This window comes from Pseudogymnoascus verrucosus (genome assembly GCF_001662655.1).
Source record: "Pseudogymnoascus verrucosus strain UAMH 10579 unplaced genomic scaffold scaffold_1, whole genome shotgun sequence".
Taxonomy (NCBI): domain Eukaryota; kingdom Fungi; phylum Ascomycota; class Leotiomycetes; order Thelebolales; family Thelebolaceae; genus Pseudogymnoascus; species Pseudogymnoascus verrucosus.
In genome coordinates, this window is record NW_017263652.1 from 1,231,366 (window position 1) to 1,250,577 (window position 19,212).

General features: G+C 50.1%; 10 protein-coding genes across 10 annotated transcripts; 5 read left to right on the top strand and 5 right to left on the bottom strand.

Moving 5' to 3' along the window:
• Nucleotides 1–16: 16 nt before the first annotated feature.
• On the bottom strand, nucleotides 17–1,403 carry VE01_00427 (uncharacterized protein). Its single transcript, XM_018269958.2, has 3 exons — nucleotides 1,016–1,403; nucleotides 395–949; nucleotides 17–341 (listed from the first exon to the last, which is right to left on the bottom strand). The coding sequence occupies exons 1-3, from the start codon at nucleotides 1,127–1,129 to the stop codon at nucleotides 78–80; spliced, it is 933 nt and encodes a 310-aa protein (XP_018135168.1). The 5' UTR covers nucleotides 1,130–1,403; the 3' UTR covers nucleotides 17–77.
• Nucleotides 1,404–1,780: 377 nt separating this feature from the next.
• CKB2 (casein kinase 2 regulatory subunit) lies at nucleotides 1,781–3,487 on the bottom strand. Its single transcript, XM_018269959.2, has 3 exons — nucleotides 3,287–3,487; nucleotides 2,553–2,798; nucleotides 1,781–2,496 (listed from the first exon to the last, which is right to left on the bottom strand). Exons 1-3 carry the CDS (start codon nucleotides 3,341–3,343, stop codon nucleotides 2,014–2,016), a joined length of 786 nt encoding a protein of 261 aa, XP_018135441.2. The 5' UTR covers nucleotides 3,344–3,487; the 3' UTR covers nucleotides 1,781–2,013.
• A 163-nt stretch (nucleotides 3,488–3,650) lies between these two features.
• On the bottom strand, nucleotides 3,651–7,412 carry VE01_00428 (uncharacterized protein). Its single transcript, XM_059463270.1, has 3 exons — nucleotides 6,856–7,412; nucleotides 4,578–6,797; nucleotides 3,651–4,527 (listed from the first exon to the last, which is right to left on the bottom strand). Exons 1-3 carry the CDS (start codon nucleotides 7,255–7,257, stop codon nucleotides 3,760–3,762), a joined length of 3,390 nt encoding a protein of 1,129 aa, XP_059320145.1. The 5' UTR covers nucleotides 7,258–7,412; the 3' UTR covers nucleotides 3,651–3,759.
• Nucleotides 7,413–7,490: 78 nt separating this feature from the next.
• VE01_00429 (uncharacterized protein) lies at nucleotides 7,491–9,513 on the top strand. Its single transcript, XM_018269960.2, has 4 exons — nucleotides 7,491–7,665; nucleotides 7,723–7,968; nucleotides 8,306–8,618; nucleotides 8,669–9,513. The coding sequence occupies exons 2-4, from the start codon at nucleotides 7,853–7,855 to the stop codon at nucleotides 9,245–9,247; spliced, it is 1,008 nt and encodes a 335-aa protein (XP_018135440.1). The 5' UTR covers nucleotides 7,491–7,665; nucleotides 7,723–7,852; the 3' UTR covers nucleotides 9,248–9,513.
• A 256-nt stretch (nucleotides 9,514–9,769) lies between these two features.
• Nucleotides 9,770–11,167, top strand: PLR1_1 (Pyridoxine 4-dehydrogenase). Its single transcript, XM_018269961.2, has 3 exons — nucleotides 9,770–10,033; nucleotides 10,087–10,633; nucleotides 10,688–11,167. Exons 1-3 carry the CDS (start codon nucleotides 9,982–9,984, stop codon nucleotides 11,076–11,078), a joined length of 990 nt encoding a protein of 329 aa, XP_018135460.1. The 5' UTR covers nucleotides 9,770–9,981; the 3' UTR covers nucleotides 11,079–11,167.
• A 603-nt stretch (nucleotides 11,168–11,770) lies between these two features.
• Nucleotides 11,771–12,939, top strand: VE01_00431 (uncharacterized protein; the record flags this gene model as incomplete). The annotated part of the gene is made up of 2 exons (XM_018269962.1): nucleotides 11,771–12,257; nucleotides 12,311–12,939. The coding sequence occupies 2 exons, from the start codon at nucleotides 11,771–11,773 to the stop codon at nucleotides 12,937–12,939; spliced, it is 1,116 nt and encodes a 371-aa protein (XP_018135461.1).
• Nucleotides 12,940–13,977: 1,038 nt separating this feature from the next.
• On the top strand, nucleotides 13,978–15,208 carry VE01_00432 (uncharacterized protein; the record flags this gene model as incomplete). The annotated part of the gene is made up of 4 exons (XM_018269963.1): nucleotides 13,978–14,018; nucleotides 14,082–14,296; nucleotides 14,419–14,822; nucleotides 14,870–15,208. The coding sequence occupies 4 exons, from the start codon at nucleotides 13,978–13,980 to the stop codon at nucleotides 15,206–15,208; spliced, it is 999 nt and encodes a 332-aa protein (XP_018135462.1).
• Nucleotides 15,209–15,661: 453 nt separating this feature from the next.
• VE01_00433 (uncharacterized protein) lies at nucleotides 15,662–15,977 on the bottom strand (the record flags this gene model as incomplete). Its single annotated transcript, XM_018269964.1, has 2 exons — nucleotides 15,662–15,693; nucleotides 15,749–15,977. The coding sequence occupies 2 exons, from the start codon at nucleotides 15,975–15,977 to the stop codon at nucleotides 15,662–15,664; spliced, it is 261 nt and encodes an 86-aa protein (XP_018135463.1).
• Nucleotides 15,978–16,439: 462 nt separating this feature from the next.
• On the top strand, nucleotides 16,440–17,285 carry VE01_00434 (uncharacterized protein; the record flags this gene model as incomplete). The annotated part of the gene is made up of 2 exons (XM_018269965.1): nucleotides 16,440–16,609; nucleotides 16,670–17,285. 2 exons carry the CDS (start codon nucleotides 16,440–16,442, stop codon nucleotides 17,283–17,285), a joined length of 786 nt encoding a protein of 261 aa, XP_018135456.1.
• Nucleotides 17,286–17,340: 55 nt separating this feature from the next.
• NAR1 (Cytosolic Fe-S cluster assembly factor nar1) lies at nucleotides 17,341–19,080 on the bottom strand (the record flags this gene model as incomplete). Its single annotated transcript, XM_018269966.1, has 1 exon — nucleotides 17,341–19,080. One exon carries the CDS (start codon nucleotides 19,078–19,080, stop codon nucleotides 17,341–17,343), a length of 1,740 nt encoding a protein of 579 aa, XP_018135457.1.
• Nucleotides 19,081–19,212: the final 132 nt, after the last annotated feature.

Consider the following 19,212-nt stretch of genomic DNA (forward strand, 5'->3'; position numbering starts at 1 on the left):
ATGGATATTCTATGGTGCCAGTTGTGAAATTGTGTAATTCAAGATATTGTACAGTAGATTTTAAACTCGTATCGATCTTATTTCTTTCCATCCAGACCAACGTGGAAGTTATATCCAAACGACCCAGATGGGTCATTGAATCTCAACTTCTTATCCAGTCCGTCAATCTTCTTAACATCCTCATCTTTAAGCTTAAAGTCTCCCTCCAAATTATCTCTAATCCGCTGAGGAGTCTTGCTCTTTGGCACCACACACCTGCCATGAGCAACACCCCAGGCGAGGGCAACTTGTGCACCGCTCTTTCCATACTTCTTACCAATCTCCACAAGGACAGGCTCCTCCTACACTGTATTAGTAACACATCATTAATAATAAAGGCAGCATGTTTCCTTACCGTCAGCTTGCCCAAGTTCTTCCCAGCATCGTAGGTCTGGTTGAGGTTCCCAAAGGGCGAGTACTGCGTCATATGAATACCCTTCATCTTGTGCCACTCCGCGAACTCAGTCTGCTGCAACCACGGATGCATCTCCACCTGATGCATAGCCGGTGGTACCTTCCCCTCCTTGTAAATCCTCTCGATTTCAGCCTTATTGAAGTTGCACACTCCAATGGCCTTCACCTTTCCCGTGTCAAGGAGCTTCTCCATCGCCTTCCACGTATCGAGGTAATCGATCTTCGCCGTCTCCATCTTGCCATTCGCATCCTTAGGCATCAGTTCAGAGCCGGATTTGAAGGCCCCAGGCCAATGCATCAAGTAGAGATCGACGTAGTCGGTCTGCAGAGCTTTGAGGGAGTCATTGAGAGCTGGTTCGACATCCTCTGGTGCGTGGGCGTTGTTCCAGAGCTTGGTGGTTATGAAGAGGGTTTTGCGGTCTACCCCGGATCTTTTGATGGCTTTTGCAACTGCAGGTTCCGTGCCGTAGATGTGTGCCGTGTCAATGTGTTTGTACTATTATAGAAAAAAATGTTAGAACTTGCCCTTGCTCTAGAGGAAACCAAGGATGGTAAAACTTACGCCAGCTTTCAGTGCCTCAAGAACGGCATCCTCCTGCTCTTCTTTGTCCTGCCAAGTGCCAAAGCCAATGGCTGGGATGGAGGCACCAGTGTTCAATTTTTGAATAGTCGGCATCTTTCAAGCTGTATGGTAGGTAATTATGTTGACGAGATCGAGTAGGCGCAGATGTGCAAACTATATGCTATGAACTATGTGATGACGAAATCATTTTATGCTACCCTCGAGAGCTCACATCGGATCTATGTGGGTAAAACATGATAGTTACTTGTGACGTTGGTGGCCACTTCGGTCACTTGTCGTTCGGGATCGGTGTTGTTTCTCATACGTCACAATGAATAATATCGTCATTCAGCTCCAGTTCTTTCCCCACAGAGGAAACTACCGCGTTAGGCCCCGGCACTTGCAAACATCAGAATTAATAATAAATTGCTCTAGTTTAGGAGAGACTGGAGTTATATGATAGTAGTTGTGTGTGGGGTGGAGTAAAATCGGTGCTTGTGGGGTTTAAGTTTTTTATTTGGCATCTTGTGAATTTTATTCACGATAAGCTATTATCCAAAATATACTTAAAAGTAGACAGCGGGAGGTCCCCTTATTATGCTAGAGAGAGAATAATAATATTTAATACTATACAATTAAATTTCATCTAAATAATGCCTACATAGCCAATCACTAGAGAGCTTGGTCAGGGTCCACACGTATATATATCACCTGAAGCAAACAGAACAATACTACAGCACGGCACATTGAAGTAGAAGTATGGAACCTGGTTGACTTTCTATATGCCTTGGCCAGTGATAAACACTCAACATATGAAGCTATTCCTCGTCCCATCGCGGCATCATGTATGATTCGCCGCGCCTAATTATCCCATATTGAAAAACGCCTACAGTGCAGCATCCCCCTTACACTCGCCATCAGCCCATTTGTTGAGAAACCAGACATCATATCTTCATCAGTTCACCTCGGGATTTTATCCCGTCACAAAGGTGAACATTTCATGCCATGCCATTCACAGGCCCGCCCGCAACAGAACCGTTCGCGACACCCTCTGGCTCAAAGTCCTCCTCATATTCGGTGTCCAGTTCATCCCTCTCATCATCCACAAATCCACTGTCAACCTTCAAATGCCTCAGCCGCCTCCTCATATCTTCCCGTTGCCCATTCTGCCACCTAATCAGCGCTGCAGGCGCGTGAACCTTGAATCCATAGATCCTAGGACTGTAGCGTTCGTAGCTCTTGGCGGGCATCAGCGCTGGGTACACCTGGAACAGGATGTTGTGGAAGCTGGTCCCGAAGTACGCGCCATCGATGGCGGCGTGACGCGAAGACTTTGGGTTATAGATATCTTCGCACTTGGAGCAGTAGAGCTTCACGGCTTTGATGTTGGGGTTGTCCGACTGGCCCATGGGAAGGAGGGGTTGTGATTTGCACATGACGCGTGGACATTTGCCAAAGTCGTTCTTCTTATACTTGTCCAGCTGATGAAGTGTCAGTCAATATATCCATATACATAGTTCCAGGAGGGGACCCCTACCATCTTTGCCAGTCCTCGGGTCGTTACAATGTATCTTGCGTGCACGAGACCGTATAAGTGCCTGGCAGACTTCTCAATCGTCTCCCTCATATCATCGTCGCAATCCAGATCGAAGACATCAGTGACCAGATCGAGCGCATACTGATAGTATTGCACTTCCGTACTAAGCCCCGTCAAGTTGAACCGATCCGTCAAGTACTCCTCGTCGATCTCGCAGAAATACTCATTACCCCGCGATGAGATGAACTGTAGAGAGAAGAAGTCAGCCATTGCATCTTGAATTTGACAATACAACTAAGATGTGAACCATATCGCTCCATATGTGTGGAAGCCAACCACACCGCGGTGGCTTTACACGGTCCGACGAGTGATCGGGCGACGATGGGACAAACTTCGGGGCGGCTGGTGGGAGTTCTTTTCTCTCGCGCCCAAAAAGCTTGCGTCTGAGCCTAAGACGATCTGGGGAAATAGTTTGCATTTCGTCGGGGCCGGTGGAGCAAGGCTATTCTTTGAAGTCTTCTATTTATGCCTGTAGCGTGCACGTTGGACGGGGCGCAAGTTCTTCAAAGCTGCGGAAAGACAGCCTTCCGTGGCCGATCGGCGCGAGACAATGATCGAATTGTGCGCCCCTCCCATCGCGCTTTCCCATCGCCCAAATAAGCAGCAGCGCGCCTGCCATCGCACTTGCTCAAGGCAGAGGTTATAAACAGAAGGAACGATCATGATAGACCTACCCAGTCTCTCCAGTAACTAGTGTAATCGCTATCGGTTTCGCTGTTGAAGTCGTCCATTTCGTGGGCCTGTTGGACAGGCAGTCGCGACTGAGTCTGCTGGCGCTTCCTGCGCTCCGCCGGGTGTTGCGAAAGAGCAGAGGTGTTGATACGGAAGGCTGCGTCGTTACGTGGATCCCGCTTTGGTTGAGGAAGCTGCGTCCTTGTGCGTTGGTGGGGGAAAGCGGGCGCCGCTTGTGATAATCTGATCTGATGTCAACACCCCTGTCGCGATTAAACCCAAAAGCGCGCTACAGCCGATTCCGACAATTTCTACTACAACAATACTCCACAAGTCACCTTTATTAAATGTTTTGCAACAAAAGCATCTCGATATTCTTTGATTTTTGGTAAGGTCATTATTTTTGTAAATATTCTTTAATCCCTCGGTCATAATATTCTGCCAATACATAGTCTATTCTATATACAAACAAAAACTATGGAAATGAGAAGTAGTCTGGCTTGCTCGGGTCTTGGCGTAATCCTCCATCACTACTATTATTCGACAGTTGTCCCGGACTTATAGTACCACTGCTAGATCGGTCCGAACCATCATATATCCCTAGGCCCGCCGGCAAACTGTGCCTGCCCCTGCCCGACCGCCGTGGCGGTTTCAGGGTGGTGCCTTGTAAAAGGGAGCCCACGCGCTCAACATCTGTCGTGGGGCTCCGCATATCAACCAGCTCCAGTGCCTCTCTCAAAGTCGCACCGCTTTCATCCAAGGCCGTTAGGAAGCGTGCCAGCTCTTTGCACAGATCCCAGTCACCTTCGTCTCTGGCTCTACCAAGTAATCGAACAAGCTGCTCGGAGCTTGAGGACAGCTCTTCAAAGGTATGTAAGACTAGCAGATATCCTCCTGCTGTCTTCAAAGAACCCTGCTGCAAAGACTCCTCGAAAAGGGTTGCGGGAGGCGGTAGGTATGCAAATAGTGTTCGCCAGGATCGCACTTCCGTCTTCCTCGTGCACTGCACAATAATATCTAGATATTGCGGGAATGAGGATAGGAATGAAACCACACCAGGTAGCAGCGCTTGATCAGGGCGGGGTGGGTTATCGACTTCATCGTCCAGCACATCGTGTAGTAAGACTTCCAAGGCGTGAGGAAAATATTCAAGATGTCGATACTGATGGGCGAGGTGAAGCGCCGCCGTCGAATCATATCGAGATAAGTGAAATTTGAGCACTGGAGGTATGAATAAATGTGTCTAGTAGACAGTTAGTACTTGCAACTAGGCCGTCACGGGATATATCATACCCTTATTGCGAAACGGAAGAAGGCGAAGTTGATGTCTCTACGTTGCACCAACTCGGGCTCAACGCCTATTAATATCCCCTTGTTTAGTGAGATAGACAAGGGGTAAAAATCCGTGGCAAAGTGAACCGTTGAGGGGAGTTCTCGGGCCAAATCAGAAGGCGCCGACCGCAACACATCTTGGACATCAGGCCATGCCTTGATTTCTTGTCCATCAAACATCCATAGAGAATCCTTCAGACCTTGAGGTTCGAAACCATTCATAGATGTACCCGTATGTGGAGACCCTGATGTTGCCACACCCTGAGACTTCTCGTCCGGCAAATCTCTCGTAAGGGCAAAATATTCGATATTATGAGCAATAACTCGCATATCATATTTCAATTGCCCCTCTTCGTTAAATGATGGCTGTAGAAGTACCAGCTTCCCATCCACTAGAAACACCACAGTAGCAGTTGCCACATCCTGAGCTGGGTCGCCTTCATTCATTTGTTTGTCAGGCAAGATCCAACTGAGTCCCCTGACCCGAGCTGGTGATCTGACAATTCCATGGAAAGCAATCTGGCCAACCTGGACAAGTTTGATCGTCCCATCAACAGGTGTAAAAATATAGTGGTAGAGTAAGTTGTCATATGTGTAGACAAGCAATGAATCCTCCCCGGAAGGAGACACGAGTACAATTGGCGCTGGTAGGCGGACTGCGTGTTTCACAGAAGAGCTTCCAAGAGGTGCGTCTCGAGGGTATAGTCTCACCTCGTAAGAATCACCAGCCTCAACGGCTGCAACGAGAATATGCTGATACCAGCACATACCCCCGCGAACCACAAAACTATTTTCCTCGTTCCCGTCATCAAATGTTTTCCATCGGCTACTGGATATGCTATAGTGTGCGAGACCTCGTCGACCAGCGACTGCCACATATCTCCCGTCAAGCGATATCACCGAGCACCGGATTGGCCATTGATCAGTGAGATAGTTCGTAGGAATCTGGGCATGGTGCCACAAAGATGACTCTGCAGATATCGTAGTAAGATCAGGTAAATCATAACCTCGGTACACCATTATCGAGTCCCTAGTCTGAAGCATTGTTCGTGATATGTTGGATGCAGTAAAGCATCCAGTAATCGAACTGCGTGACATTTCCAAGATCCAAAGTCTGTCGTCGTTCGGCCCAACGAGAAGTATCTCGGAACCGCCAGGGAGCCATGTCCCTTTGCTAACTCCATAGAGCCATCCCTCATCGCCGTTTTTGTTGGCCCCTCGGTTGGCAGCGAAGCTTGTGCTTTGAGGTTTACCGAACACGCTCCAGGATGCCCAGCCTTCTTCAAAGCCGGCGAAGAGGCAATATCCATCCGGAGAGTATGCCAAGAAAGTTATCTTCCCTGAAGTAGCACTTGATACTGAAGCCCTTTGAGTGTGAGATAGGGGTATGTTTCCAGCGTAATCTTTTGCAGCGTAGACATCAATGCTACAGTCCGCACGCGCAACAGCAATCAAAGAAAATCTGGCATTTATAGCCACCTTTGTGGCGTGAGTGGTTTCACTCTTTGGGTCATGGAAGCAATATCCCTTAAAGAGCTTGCTTGTGCTGGTAGACTTCTTTGGCGGATTGCTTGTGTCTTGTGGTTCTGCTTTCATGGCGTCCCTCGATTCGACAAGTCGTTGCACTGCAAAGGCCTTCCCGTCACTAGTTATCCATGCCGACAAATTCATCGGGCGATCATAAATCATGTCCAAAACGGTGACTTTTTTGGGCAGCCATGCCATCTTACTCAGAAGCTCGGTACTGGTTTGGTTACCAGTGCTATCCGGAGCCCATCTTATACACTGCACTGCAGGTGGCTTGGTGGTTGCAACAACCAGTTCTTCGTCGAGCGCCAGAGCTCTCTCAATGCCCGCATCAACCTTAATCACCATCCGAAATCGAACACTGACTTCACGCACTCCGCCACCCTCGCCGGGGCCCCATAGTATTCTATCGCTTTGGTTTCTAGCGCCAGTAAAGTTGCTTTGTCTTCTGGTGTTCACACTGGAATTTTCAGGGAAATGCGGCCTATAAGCGCGAGTATCTGGGTCGGTTGCCAATGAATAGGTGATAAGGTAGCCTAGGGTTGTTTGAACAACGAATATGGCTGAGTCGGGGCGTATGAGGAGAGAGACATTCGGTCCATAAGTTTCGAGGGAACCAGGCGAGCGTACAACAACCGCCAGTATTGCTGTTGGCTATTTATTATTAGCAAATGGACATTTCAACAAGTCAGGGAAGCAAGAAGTTGAATACCTTTGTTTGCCATATTGTCATTGAAGTTGCTGTAATAACTGCAAACAGGTGCCCTGTCCGAGACATTTGAAGTCCCAATATGGGCTGCCTCCCTGCTTCTCGAATCGAATCATTGTGTCCATATTCCAAATCGTCAAGAGACGTGGCTGGTGGCCGGCGATGGGCATCGAGTTCCACAGGTTGAATAGCGGGGGTGCGAGGAGTGGTTGGAGTCAAATGCCCAGAGAGCAACTCCTCGTCATCCTGGGCAGTGTCTGAAGCTGCGCTTGAGGCATTGAGATATGAGGTGCTCTGGGGAGCACTGTGAGGCCCTACATCATCATTGGAGTGATAGATGCGGCCTTTCGAGGTGGAGCTATTGGAAGCGGCGTATATCCGGGGAGCTCCAACGGGCCAGTACATGGCTCAGTGATGGCGCGCGAGGCCTCATTCGAATCAACGCATGCCTTGTAGGCAATATTGCTGCTTCGAGAGCACAAGACGAGAATTGAGGCCCTGAGTTGTCAATTCACAGCTTATAGCCATAAATCAAAAAGGTGATCGAACAGGAACAGGTATGGCGCCGAGATTGGCTAGCTCAAGCGTACTCGTATGCAACGACCTTGAGGTACCCCAGTGTCTCATGGTCCGTGCGTCGATATTGAAGATCTAAGATAGAGATACAGCAGGCCGATCGATCACTTGGACTCTATTTTATCTACATTTGTGCACGACTGTTTACTTGTTCAATTCCTTGAGCCTGTACCATATATATATATATTTGTTATTACGAAGGCACGCATATATCCCGAAGTCTCATTCCAGGCCTTTGTACGTAATCTCCTAACCCCAAAACGCGTGACATCAAAGGCTTACAAGGACTTATAGTATAAAGACAACAGCCCACTGAGGCAATCGTGCTGCTAGCTGCGGGAGGCTTCTTGCAGATTCTCTACGGCCCATATTCTGGCCTTTGCTTGAACCGACTCCCTGTGTTTCCTTTCAGAAAGAACGGGCAATGGCGCCCATGAGGCCAAGGCCCAGCATCTCCAAGGAGCGATTCCCGGCGGTTTTCAGCAATTTTAAAACCCAAACTTATCATGACCCATCTGCTCGTGGTGTTGGATCTCACGCGTAAGTTCTTCTATTTACCCTCAAATTTTATGTCTCCTGGTGAAGAAATACTATTCCCCCGTTTCATATATGGCATGATAGCCAACAAAGGGTGCCTGGGCCCTTGCTCAAAACTATGAGTTGCTGCCCCTTTGTCTTTCTCATTTATAGGCATATTATATCCCTGGGGAATAATGCCGATTGTACAGAGTTTCAAAATGTTTCTCCTATTTCCCGATGACCCCCCAACGACCGAGCAAGGCCAAGCGGTATGATCGTGTGTCTTTCATGACGACTACTTCTAAAACCAGGGTATTCCTGGTTAATCAAGGCAATAAGAAGCTAATTATTGCTACAGAATACGATGCTTAGACTGGAACCCTCTGGGGACACTCATTGCTTCCGGTTCAGCAGACCGCACCCTTAGAGTCTGGAACCCCGACAGGCCAAACGTGCGATATTCGACCGAGCTGAAAGGCCACGACGCCAGCATTGAGAAAGTAGCATTCAACCCAGTCAAAGATGCCGAGCTATGTAGTTTGAGCGCAGATGGAGTCTTAAAGCTGTGGGATGTGCGAACGAAAACCTGTATCAATGAGATCAAGGGCCTTGGATCGGCTGTTTCGCTGGTGTGGCATCCGGACGGCGAGGGAATCATTGTAGGGAACAAGGTATGCAAAAGTACTACCGATCGCATGCTCATATCTAATACTTTCTTTAGACAGATACCCTCTTCTTCATAGACCCGGCGCAGTTCAAAGTGGTGGCTGAGCATGCACAAGACGTGCAAACAAACGAGATCGCCTTCTGCTGGAGTGGAAAGCGGATATTTGTTTCGACAGGAGAGGGCCGTGTTAAAATACTGAGCTATCCTGACCTCCAACCCGTCTTTCAGTGCGGATGGGAAGATAAGCCTCTCACATTAAACGGCCACACATCGTCATGTCTGTCGTTGGCATTACAACCAACAGCTCGCTTTCTGGCGAGTGGCGGGTCAGATTCAATCATATCCCTCTGGGACACAAAAGACTGGCTTTGCCAGAGGACACTGATTGAAATGACTGGGCCAGTCCGGAACATCAGCTTTTCATGGGATGGGATGTATGTGGTTGGGGGCAGCGACGAAGGAAACGGCTTGGAAATAGCTCACGTGGATACTGGGGTATATGTTCACAGTGTGAAATCGCAGACGCCGAGCCCAGTGGTGGCGTGGCATCCGACGAAATATCAACTGGCATATGCGGATTTTGGAGGATTGAAGATCATTGGCATCGATTCGGATAGGAAGCATAACAACTAAAGCCAGCGATTTCGGGCATATGTTGATAGTGAGGCACGTTCATTTAAGGAGTAGGGGTTATGTATAAATATCCGTTGTTAACTACTACAACCATGAGTTTCTACTTCATTACTGCATGGCCATATGGTTATTAGAAACCAGTTGCTACAGTAAATAGCGATCCACACCATAGAGTAATGCCACATCGACACTCTACACCACTATCTAGCCCCATAACACAGTAGATCAGTCATTGCTCGCTAACCCCGCGAAACTGTAACTAGGAGAGAGAGTTCCTGAGGTCGATTGCCGCATTCAGTCCCAGGCGCTCGTCACATAACGTCGGAGGCCATCATAGAACATCGGAGGTCCTCATAAAGCATGAAGGCCGAAGGCCGAAATTATGTTATGTCCGGTTGAAGTGGGTGAGACGGCCGCATCGCGGCCGCCTCGGAGTTTGTGACGTCCACCGTTGTGGTCGACGTCACTTCGGAGTTTAGGGAGTTTATATAACCTTCATCAATTTCATGGCTTTTGGGCCTGCAGGTGAAACCACATTCCACTACTATTAATGAGGTTCTCTGAGAACGGTAAAATATGTATATAAAGGCCTAATCTCCACTCAAAGTATTATAAGTTTTTATCATCGTGAGTATTTATACCTTCCAAACTACTACAGCTACGAACATCCCACTCTTCAAATCGCCCTATCAACGTATCCCTTCCTCACCCGTAAGCGCCAAAACATAAGCAAAATGGTGAAGATTCAGGGAAAAGAGGTCGGAGAGACTGGATATGGGCTTATGGGTTAGTTCCTCGGTGGCAGCTCCATGCTCGTCCAATTCTAAACCACATTATAGGATTCACAATGCCTCAAAAGCTTATAGAGCATGAGCAAGCTTTCCAGGCCATGAAGGCTGCCCTCGAAGCAGGAGCGACTTTTTGGAATGGCGGCGACTTCTACGGCACGCCCGATTACAACTCCTTGCATCTCGTTGCCGCCTATTTCACAAAGTATCCTGAAGATGCCGACAAGGTCGTACTCTCTATAAAATCGGGGTTCAAGACCGGTTTTGAGATCGATGGTAGCCCAGAATACGTCCGCAATCGAGTTAATAACGCCAACAAGATCCTGGCAGGCACGAAGAAGATTGACATCTTCGAGTATGCTAGAGTACCAACTAATGTTGATTTCTTCAGTGTGACGCTCAAAGAGCTACAGAAGTGTGTGGAGGAGGGACTCATTGGAGGCATTGGCATCAGTGAAGTCACAGCGGCTACTATCAAAAAAAGTGCAGCAGTCACAAAGATTGACGCCGTGGAAGTGGAGTTGAGCTTATGGTCGACGGATATCTTGACAAATGGTGTCGTGGAAGCCTGCAGCGAGGCCAATATCCCTGTTATTGCGTGAGTCTCCTCGGTATCTCCGAACTCGAAGATATAGTACTGATATAAGTATAGATATTCGCCGCTTGGACGTGGGATGCTCACGGGCCAGATCAAGTCTGCAGATGATATTCCAGAGGGCGATTTCCGTAGGAGGTTCCCGCGTTTCCAACCGGAGAACTTTCACCACAACATCGAGCTAGTTCAGCGACTCGAGGAGGTGTCCAAGAGAAGTGGATGCACACCTGGACAACTTGCGATTGCATGGGTTAGGCAGGCAGGAAAGACAGTCAAGGGAAGCCCTCAGATCCTGCCCATTCCGGGAGCTACCAAGAAGGAGAGAGTGGACGAAAATTGTAAGACCGTCACGCTGGACAAGACTGCACTGGCGGACATTGAGAAGATATTGGCTGAGGTCACAATTGTTGGCGCAAGGTATCCGGCGCAGGTACCGATTGAAGGATAGGAAGCATCAGGACTGGCACTGGTTCCATTATGATCGTGGTAATATATTTCCATATGGTAGTATTTAGAGCATTGTAATTTAATATCGTGTTCACCGACATCAGCGCTAAGTAATAGAAGATCTTGGACAAAATCCGAAAAATATGAACACATAAGCAACTACATCGCAAGTTAGCATGCATGCCACGAGGTACTTCATGGCTAATGATAGAGTGCGAATTTGCATCAGAAATAGTGTAAAATGTGATAATCTGTCGCCTTGGGATCCCCGAAAGAATCGTACGAATTGCAGAACTCTTGGAAGAATATTCATCATGTGCAGGGAAAGAGAACGGAGAAGTAGTATCATACCTTTTGATATTAAAAGCCCCCAGGTCCCCATGTACGGCATTAATATCCGCTACTTACCATCTCCATAACATTCCAGCAACAAAGTGGAATCAGAGATTCGAAATGATGTTCATTTTTGAGGCTCGAGGAAAATCGACTTTTTGAAGGGGAGCATGGGCCGACCCACCGACGCTAATCCCCAACCGGTACCCCTGTATCGCGATGCATCCTCGCGATTTCTACTATCAGATGAGAGACTGAGCAACAAACGCAACGCCGACTTTACCAGCGACAACCCAACACTGCAAACCACCACTCAATCGCCTCAAACAACTCACCTAGCAGCAGCATCAAACCTTCAAAATGGGTTCACGGAGCCCCTCTCCGGCGAGCTCGCCACTCTCGAACGTAGACTCCGACGAAGCTGAATACTACCAACGACACATTGCAGCTTCACATCCCTCCAAACGACAGCGCCTTGACGGGGGCTCTTTAGGAGCCACATCAGCTTCACACGATCCTGAATTGGACACCCTATCTTCAATATCTTCCGACACCTCCGGCGACGTGCCACAGTCCCCAAGTTCACTGCCGAAGGTGGACGACGAGGATGCGCAGCAGGAACAGGTCACTGTGTGCGCGTGGGAAGGCTGCGATGGCGGGGATTTTGGTGATATGGATAAGCTTGTGACGCACATACATAATGTCCATACTGAGCATAAAGGGAAGAGGAACACGTGTGAGTGGGCGAACTGCCCAAGGAAGAGCCATGCGCATGCCAGTGCGTACGCGTTAAGGGCACACATGAGAAGTCACACGAGGGAGAAGCCCTTTTTCTGCGCGTTGCCTGGTAGGCTAACTCCAGCTCGATTTTTCTGGATCCTCAAACTGACAAGCAAATAGAATGCGACAGGTCATTCACTCGCTCTGACGCCCTTGCAAAACACATGCGCATAGTCCACGAAACCGAAGCGCTGCGCCCATCAGACCCAACCCCGAGATCCATACTCCCGAAGTCAATGCAGGCGCAGGGTTCAAAGAGCAGCAGCCGTCTCAAGATCATCATCAAGAACCAGGGCGCCCGAGGCAGCGACGGGGGTCAGTCCCCAGCCCCGAGACGGGGACACGATGGTCTCACGCCTTTGACTGTGGATGACGGGTTTACACTGGATGAGCTGGCATTGGGAACGAAGGAGCTGTGGAGGTTACTGAGACGACAAGCACACTGGGCAGATGAGGAGGCGGAGTCTCTGAAGCAAGAGATCCAGACGATGAACGAGATACGAGACAAGGAGTGGCTGGAGAAGGAGATCCTGTTGGACCAGGTCATCAATAATGAAATGGACTGGTTTGAGAGGCGGAAGCATGTACTTGCGACGCTTCCAACAGTTGAGGAACTGAGGTCACAGACAATGGCGAAGATGGAGAAGGCAGGCAGTGGTAGTAAGGGTGGGAAAGAAGAGAGAGAGGCAGACCAGAAGGTGGACCAGCGGGAGGCGGCGGCTGCCTTGGCCAGTCTGGCCCAACAGTAGAAGCAGCCTGCCTTTCGCCAAAAGGATCGTTTGGCTTCCTTCTGGGTGTAGCTGGAGTGTTGGGTTTGCACAAAGGAAACCCCTTTAGTGTGGTATGCACGGAGCGAATATCGGCGTTTTGAACGGATGTATGATTATGATTGGGATGGGAACTGGTTATGGCAGGTAGATTCGAAGGGACAATATCATATCAGATGAGCTGGCCTTGCTTGGGTTACGCTCCAACTTCGAGTTGTCATTAGCAAAGAGCAACATGGAAATCATATATTTCCCATATTCTACCATTGCACTGAGCTGTTATCTCACTTCCCCAGTTCCAGTGAGGGAAAGCCGGCCGATTTTAGAGATGCGAGAAAGCAGCCATCGCATATTGATAGTTTGACTGCAATTCGGTGTATTCTACGGGCCGGTAGTTGCTTTGGGTGGTTGGTGGATATATTACCCCCACGCCGTACCAGAAAAGATTGGGGGAAGCGGCGTTGGCTCTCCGCTGGAAGTAACGCTGCGGGGCACGGCGGGGGTCACAGTCGACTCACGGCTCCAAATGTGCCGATATCGCGATTTCATGGCGGGGGGGACAAACGATGCAAAGTAACATGGAAACTATTGAATATTGAGAATAATAAAGTAATGATTAGATACATTACAGCCTGAATTGGTGAAACAGAGCTGCTAAACGAGAGGCTTTGGGGATTGGGAAGGCTGTTGGGCGTTGTAATAATTATATCTCCATAGAGCGCGGGGTAACGGCACGCGAGTTGGGCACAACAAAGCACATTAGATATCCAACCAAGTAGTAAGAGTCCTGACGCTAAGAGTGCCAGTGGAGAAATTGATATTCTTACGTTCTTAGGGGTCGAATCTAGTAGCTATAAAGTATATTAGGTGGATTGGGCCTGTATTCTTCCAACTACTCCTCAGCCTCGTACTTCAGACCAGGGAGTGTACTTTATCCAGACAGCATTACTCAAATTAAACACCACTGCCTCCTTGCTACTTCCAAATTATACATAATACTTCATTTTTAAAGACTCTACCATGTCTAAGCCAAAGGTGCTCCTTCTGGGTCCGATTGAGCAGTATGTTTCCCATAGCGTTTCCCCTCACATCCATTGATAGCCACTGACCTCTCATTTCCCCAGTGCTCACATGGAGTGGTCCGACCTCGCCTCAATCGCCGATGTTATCGAGCCTACCTCTACCAACAGGGCAGACTTCATCAAGGAAGCCCAGGGCGGTGCATTTGACGGCGTCGTCGCTGCATACAGAACCTTCCTATCGGTCTCCGTAACTGGACTCATAGACGAGGAGCTCGTCAGCTCGCTGCCCAAGAGCTTGAAGTTCCTCTCCCACAATGGTACGCTATATTTCTTATGATCCTATATACTCAACACTTCATTGTCAACTGGACATGGCGGGGTATGGCAGCAACAAGCTACAGCGAGGGCAGACAGAGAGCAACTGGCTAACCAAGCACAGGAGCTGGATACGACCAGATCGATGTAAACGCCTGCACCAAGCACGACATCCGCGTCTCCAACACCCCCTCAGCCGTCGACGATGCCACCGCCGACGCAAACATGTTCCTGATCCTCGGCGCCCTGCGCAACTTCAACTCCAGCATGGTCGCCCTGCGCGCCGGCGACTGGAAGGGTAACCCCAACCCACCCCTCGGTCACGACCCCCAGGGCAAGGTCCTCGGTATCCTTGGTATGGGCGGCATCGGACGTAACCTCAAGATCAAGGCTGAGGTGTTTGGAATGAGCGTGCAATACTACAACCGCACGCAGTTGAGCGAGGAGCTGTCGGGGGGGGCGAAGTATGTTAGCTTCGATGAGCTGTTAGCGACGAGTGATGTGCTGAGCTTAAACTTGCCTCTAAACGTGAGTAACTCGTGCTTGTTTTAAGGGGCTGGGACTGACAGAGACAGAAAAACACACGCCACATCATCTCGACGCCGGAATTCGAGAAGATGAAGGATGGAGTCGTTATCGTTAACACGGCACGCGGTGCGGTTATTGATGAGGCAGCGCTGGTTGAGGCATTGAACTCTGGTAAGGTGGGGTCGGCAGGCTTGGATGTGTACGAGGAGGAGCCAAAGATCCACCCGGGGCTTGTGGCTTGCGAGCGTGCGATGCTGCTGCCGCATATGGGGACATGGACAGTGGAGACACAGACGAAGATGGAGGTGTGGGCGATTGAGAACGTGAAGATGGCTGTTCAGTCAGGAACACTGAAGAGCCCGGTGTGGGAGCAGAAGGGTATGTGAAGTTGCCGACAGGGCATATAGAGGCACAGGCGTTTGATCGAAGAGGAGATTGGACCTGACCACAAATAGAATACAAAGGGAGACGGGCCTACAAGTTATGAAGGGCCGTAAAGAATAAGGGTCATATATTCAGATATAGAGGGACAATATAACTTCATGTTAGCTGTCATTGTTGTCTGCCTTGGACAATGCATGTTGGTGTACCGCGGCACATTTTACATATAGCACAGACGAATATCATAGTCTAGGAAATTCCAATCAATAAATTGTTTCACTTCAGGCTCTTCGTAGAAGCCTAGCAAGTTAATTACTCCGCTATGAGTGGTATCCCAACGAGCGATTCCCTGCCTGCAAAGTTCACCGCCATTGCCATGCCCTTATAACTCCGTACACCCGTTAGATATCGTCACTAGAAGATCTGCCACTCGCGGTCCTAGATCAATGAGAGTTCCATCATCTCTCCCCCAGTGGGTCAGGAAACTCCTCTGCTGATAGTTAGATTGCCCCCAACGGTCCCAAGAGTTTCGAGGGAGAACGTACTCATACTCCATTCCTGGTGTACCAACACCGACTCGCACCTAGCCACGTCCTCTCGATACTTTGCGCTCTTCCAGCAGCTTCCCGGCGCCCCAAAGGGGTCCTTCCCTTTTCCATCCTTGTCGCCATTCTTCCCACCGCTTGGTCCTGCCGCAGCGTTCGAGGTATTCGCCGACTCTATGAATGATCGATTAGTCTGTCGGTCTGGTGTATCGGCTGGTGAGTCCAGCATCGCCGTATCATTATGGCGTCCGTCCGTTTGCAGGGGAGACGAAGTCGGGGGCGGGGAGTTGTGGTCTAGTGGGGTTAATCTGTGAACCAAACAGGAGGAAAATGATATACAGATTGTAGAAATCTGAGCGTAATAAACTCACCTGCCATTGTGTCACCCTTGAACGACGTGGCTACGTGTCTGGCTTGAATTCAATGGACCAAAGCCTGTTGTTATGTAAAGTACCTGAGCTTGTGCGAGCAACAACCTGGAGGGCTTCCAGAGCGCTGCACGGGGCTGGGCGGCCGCATCAGTGCCGGGGCCCGCTAACCCCCACATTTTGGCACGAACCCAACCCAACCGAGACATAAAGTTGCGAGTTTCATGGCTTAGTTTCTCCAACATTACAACTTACCACTTTCGTTGCTCTTTTTACTATATACAAGCACGTATATTTATATATAAATAGGCCAAGCTCTTGGAATGGCTAAAAATGGCTCATCAGTACCCGACGCCTGGGACGACGACTGGGAGTCTCAAGCGGATAAAGAAGAGGGAGGGGTTAAGCTGGAACAACCTGAGGAGGTGAAGCTGAGCAAGGCCGAGAGATTGGCTAAGCACGCCGAGGAGAACAAGAAGATGTGGCAGTCTGCGTAAGTTTTTCTCGAATTGCATTGCTTCCTGCTCTCGTCCGACCCTAACACCACGTGCAGAGAAACCCCAGAAACTTTCCACTTTCTCGCAGCCAAAGATACCGTCCCACTCAAGTCAGAATTCAAACCTACCCTCAAAGTCCTCAGTCGGAAACCCGCCTCGCAAGGTGCCGGAGACGGCGACGAAGACGAGCAACCAGGCAAGAAACAACTCTCCGTCGAAGAAATGCGCGCCAAGACGCAGAGGGAGCGCGAGGAGAAACAGAAGAAATACGAGGAGGTGCGCGCAAGGCTATTTGGAACAGATACAAAGTCCGGCAGTTCAAGCCCCGGGAACGTCACTCCCCCGAGCCAAGGAGACGATGGGAGGGGAGGTGGCAGAGGGAAAGGAAGAAATCGAGGCAATGGTGGAGGGGGAGGCGGAAGGGCTCAGCAGGATATTCGCCGTCCTGACAGCAGCCATAATGGCCCTAGAGAGCTCTTTGACCCGAACTACACGGCCAAACCTGGTGGAGTCTCTCTCGCACGCCGCGGCAACGAAGCCACCTCCGGACGCTCTACACCCAACTCTACCCGGGGCGATCGCGAGGACGCACAGATCTTACGCACACCAAGAGGTCCGGATGCAGGGCGAGGGGGTTTTGGTTTTGCTAACAGGGGAGGCAAATCTGGTTGATTGATTCGTCTCTGCGCTAGGTCTAAATCTATCTACCAGAGGGCTCCGGCGCCGGCTACCAGCCTCCACCGATCTTGCCTGCGAGCTGGACAACACGCTCCGTGTCGGTTGTCTTGTCCTTGCCGACGTCGCTGATGACGGCGCGGTAGGATGTATATGCCAGCTTATCAAGCGGTATATCTGTTACGTCCGCCCAGTGGGACAGGGTATTTTTGATGTGGGAGGGAGATATACCATAAATGGTATCGGACGGGCTATCCACCTCCATCTCTCCATTGCCGCCCGATTTCACAACCCCGTTCTCTGAACCAGAGAAATACGCCTCATCTACCGCGGCAAGCCATTCCTTCTGCTCCTGAGGCCCTGGCTTGGTCTCCCTACCCAGCCGCTCCGCTACAATTGGGTCGTCGACTTTAATCTGGCCTCCGCCGTTTGTGCAACCGCCGGGACAGGCCATCACCTCGACGTAGCTGAGCTCCACAGAGCTACCAGCTTTCCCCACGGGTTTCCTGGCTCCGCCAACTGGGCGTCCGCCTGGCATCCGAGATGGCCGCACTGGCTTCAACTTCCGTACTAAATTCTGGATATTACGGAAACCATAATATCTTGCGGTCTTGAATAATGTCTCGCCGCTGGAAGAGATGATGTTATAATCTATCACGTCGGCGTTCCGGCCTCTGACGGTTTGAATAGTGCTTCCTGGATGTTGAGATGCGAAGTATTGGAGGATATAATGGAGGTTGCCGCCCGATGTACCCGCCGCGCGATCTCCGTTGTTTTTGATAGATGAGCGTGGTGGGAAGAGGAAGTTGTGTAGTGCTTGATCTGGGAATGATTGCGAAGATGGAAGTTGCGAGCGAGGCAATGCCGCGAAATCAATGCCTCGTGATTCGGCGAGCATTATTAGTTCCTTACTTGTGATAACGCAATCAACATCCCTGACCCCTTTTGTCCCAGGCGATGTCTCCCCGTCCCAGTGAACGTCTGTGAGTTCCTCACGACTCGCTTCTAGCTTCTTGTCGAAGCATGGCATGACTGCTACATGCCATATCCGATCTGGCGAGATCTTCAGCTTCTTGCTAAGCGTCGTCTTGAGGAGCGTCCCCATGAGTGCCTGTGGCGACTTTAACCGTGATAAGTGCGGTAGAACATGAGGATGCGTCTTTTCCGCGTAACAGATCCAGCCTGGACACGAGCTCGTGAGGATAGGTTTGGTAGGTCCTTCTTTGCCACCTTGCATAGACGCCGCCACCTCCTCAGCTCCTAGAACCAAGCATGCTTCTCTCGCAACATTCGTATCCACCACCCACTGGAACCCGTTTTTTTGCTCGCCTCCTATGCGCAGTCCCTGAGGCCCGCTCAGGAGCTGCTCAATCATGTACCCTGCCTCGCGCTCTGATATGCCATAAGCAGCGGCTATACTGGCTCGGCTCTGCGGGGACACGCTTGCGATGTATATCCTCCCGTCCTGACTCCCTACCCCGCTTTGTATCCCACCATCCTGCCCGAGCTGCAGTGCTGGCGCCGTGTCCAGTGCATTCAACACTTCCGCATGGCTCTGCAAACTCACAAGCACGGCCTCAGCAGACGTCACACAGCCGGAGCACGCGAGGCAATCTGTGAGGCTGATCTCTGCCGGTGGCAAGTCGGAGGGGAGGGGCGCCTCATTCGAGAATTTGAGTTCGTAGGGATTTTCGTCTGCTGGCGCGGGTGGCAGTGTTTCAATCGGCTTTATGCAGGCGACACCTGGGGAGATGAAGTCGTTGAGGTCGTCCGCGGAGAGGATGGCGGACATCGTCCGGATGGAGGGGCACTTCGCGTGCAGTTGCTAAATCTTTGTATGGTTGTTCTCAAGTAGTCGAACTTCTAAAGCTGGAAAAGACTAGCTATAAATGGGAAAAGAGAATAATAAAATCATTAGGGTGGT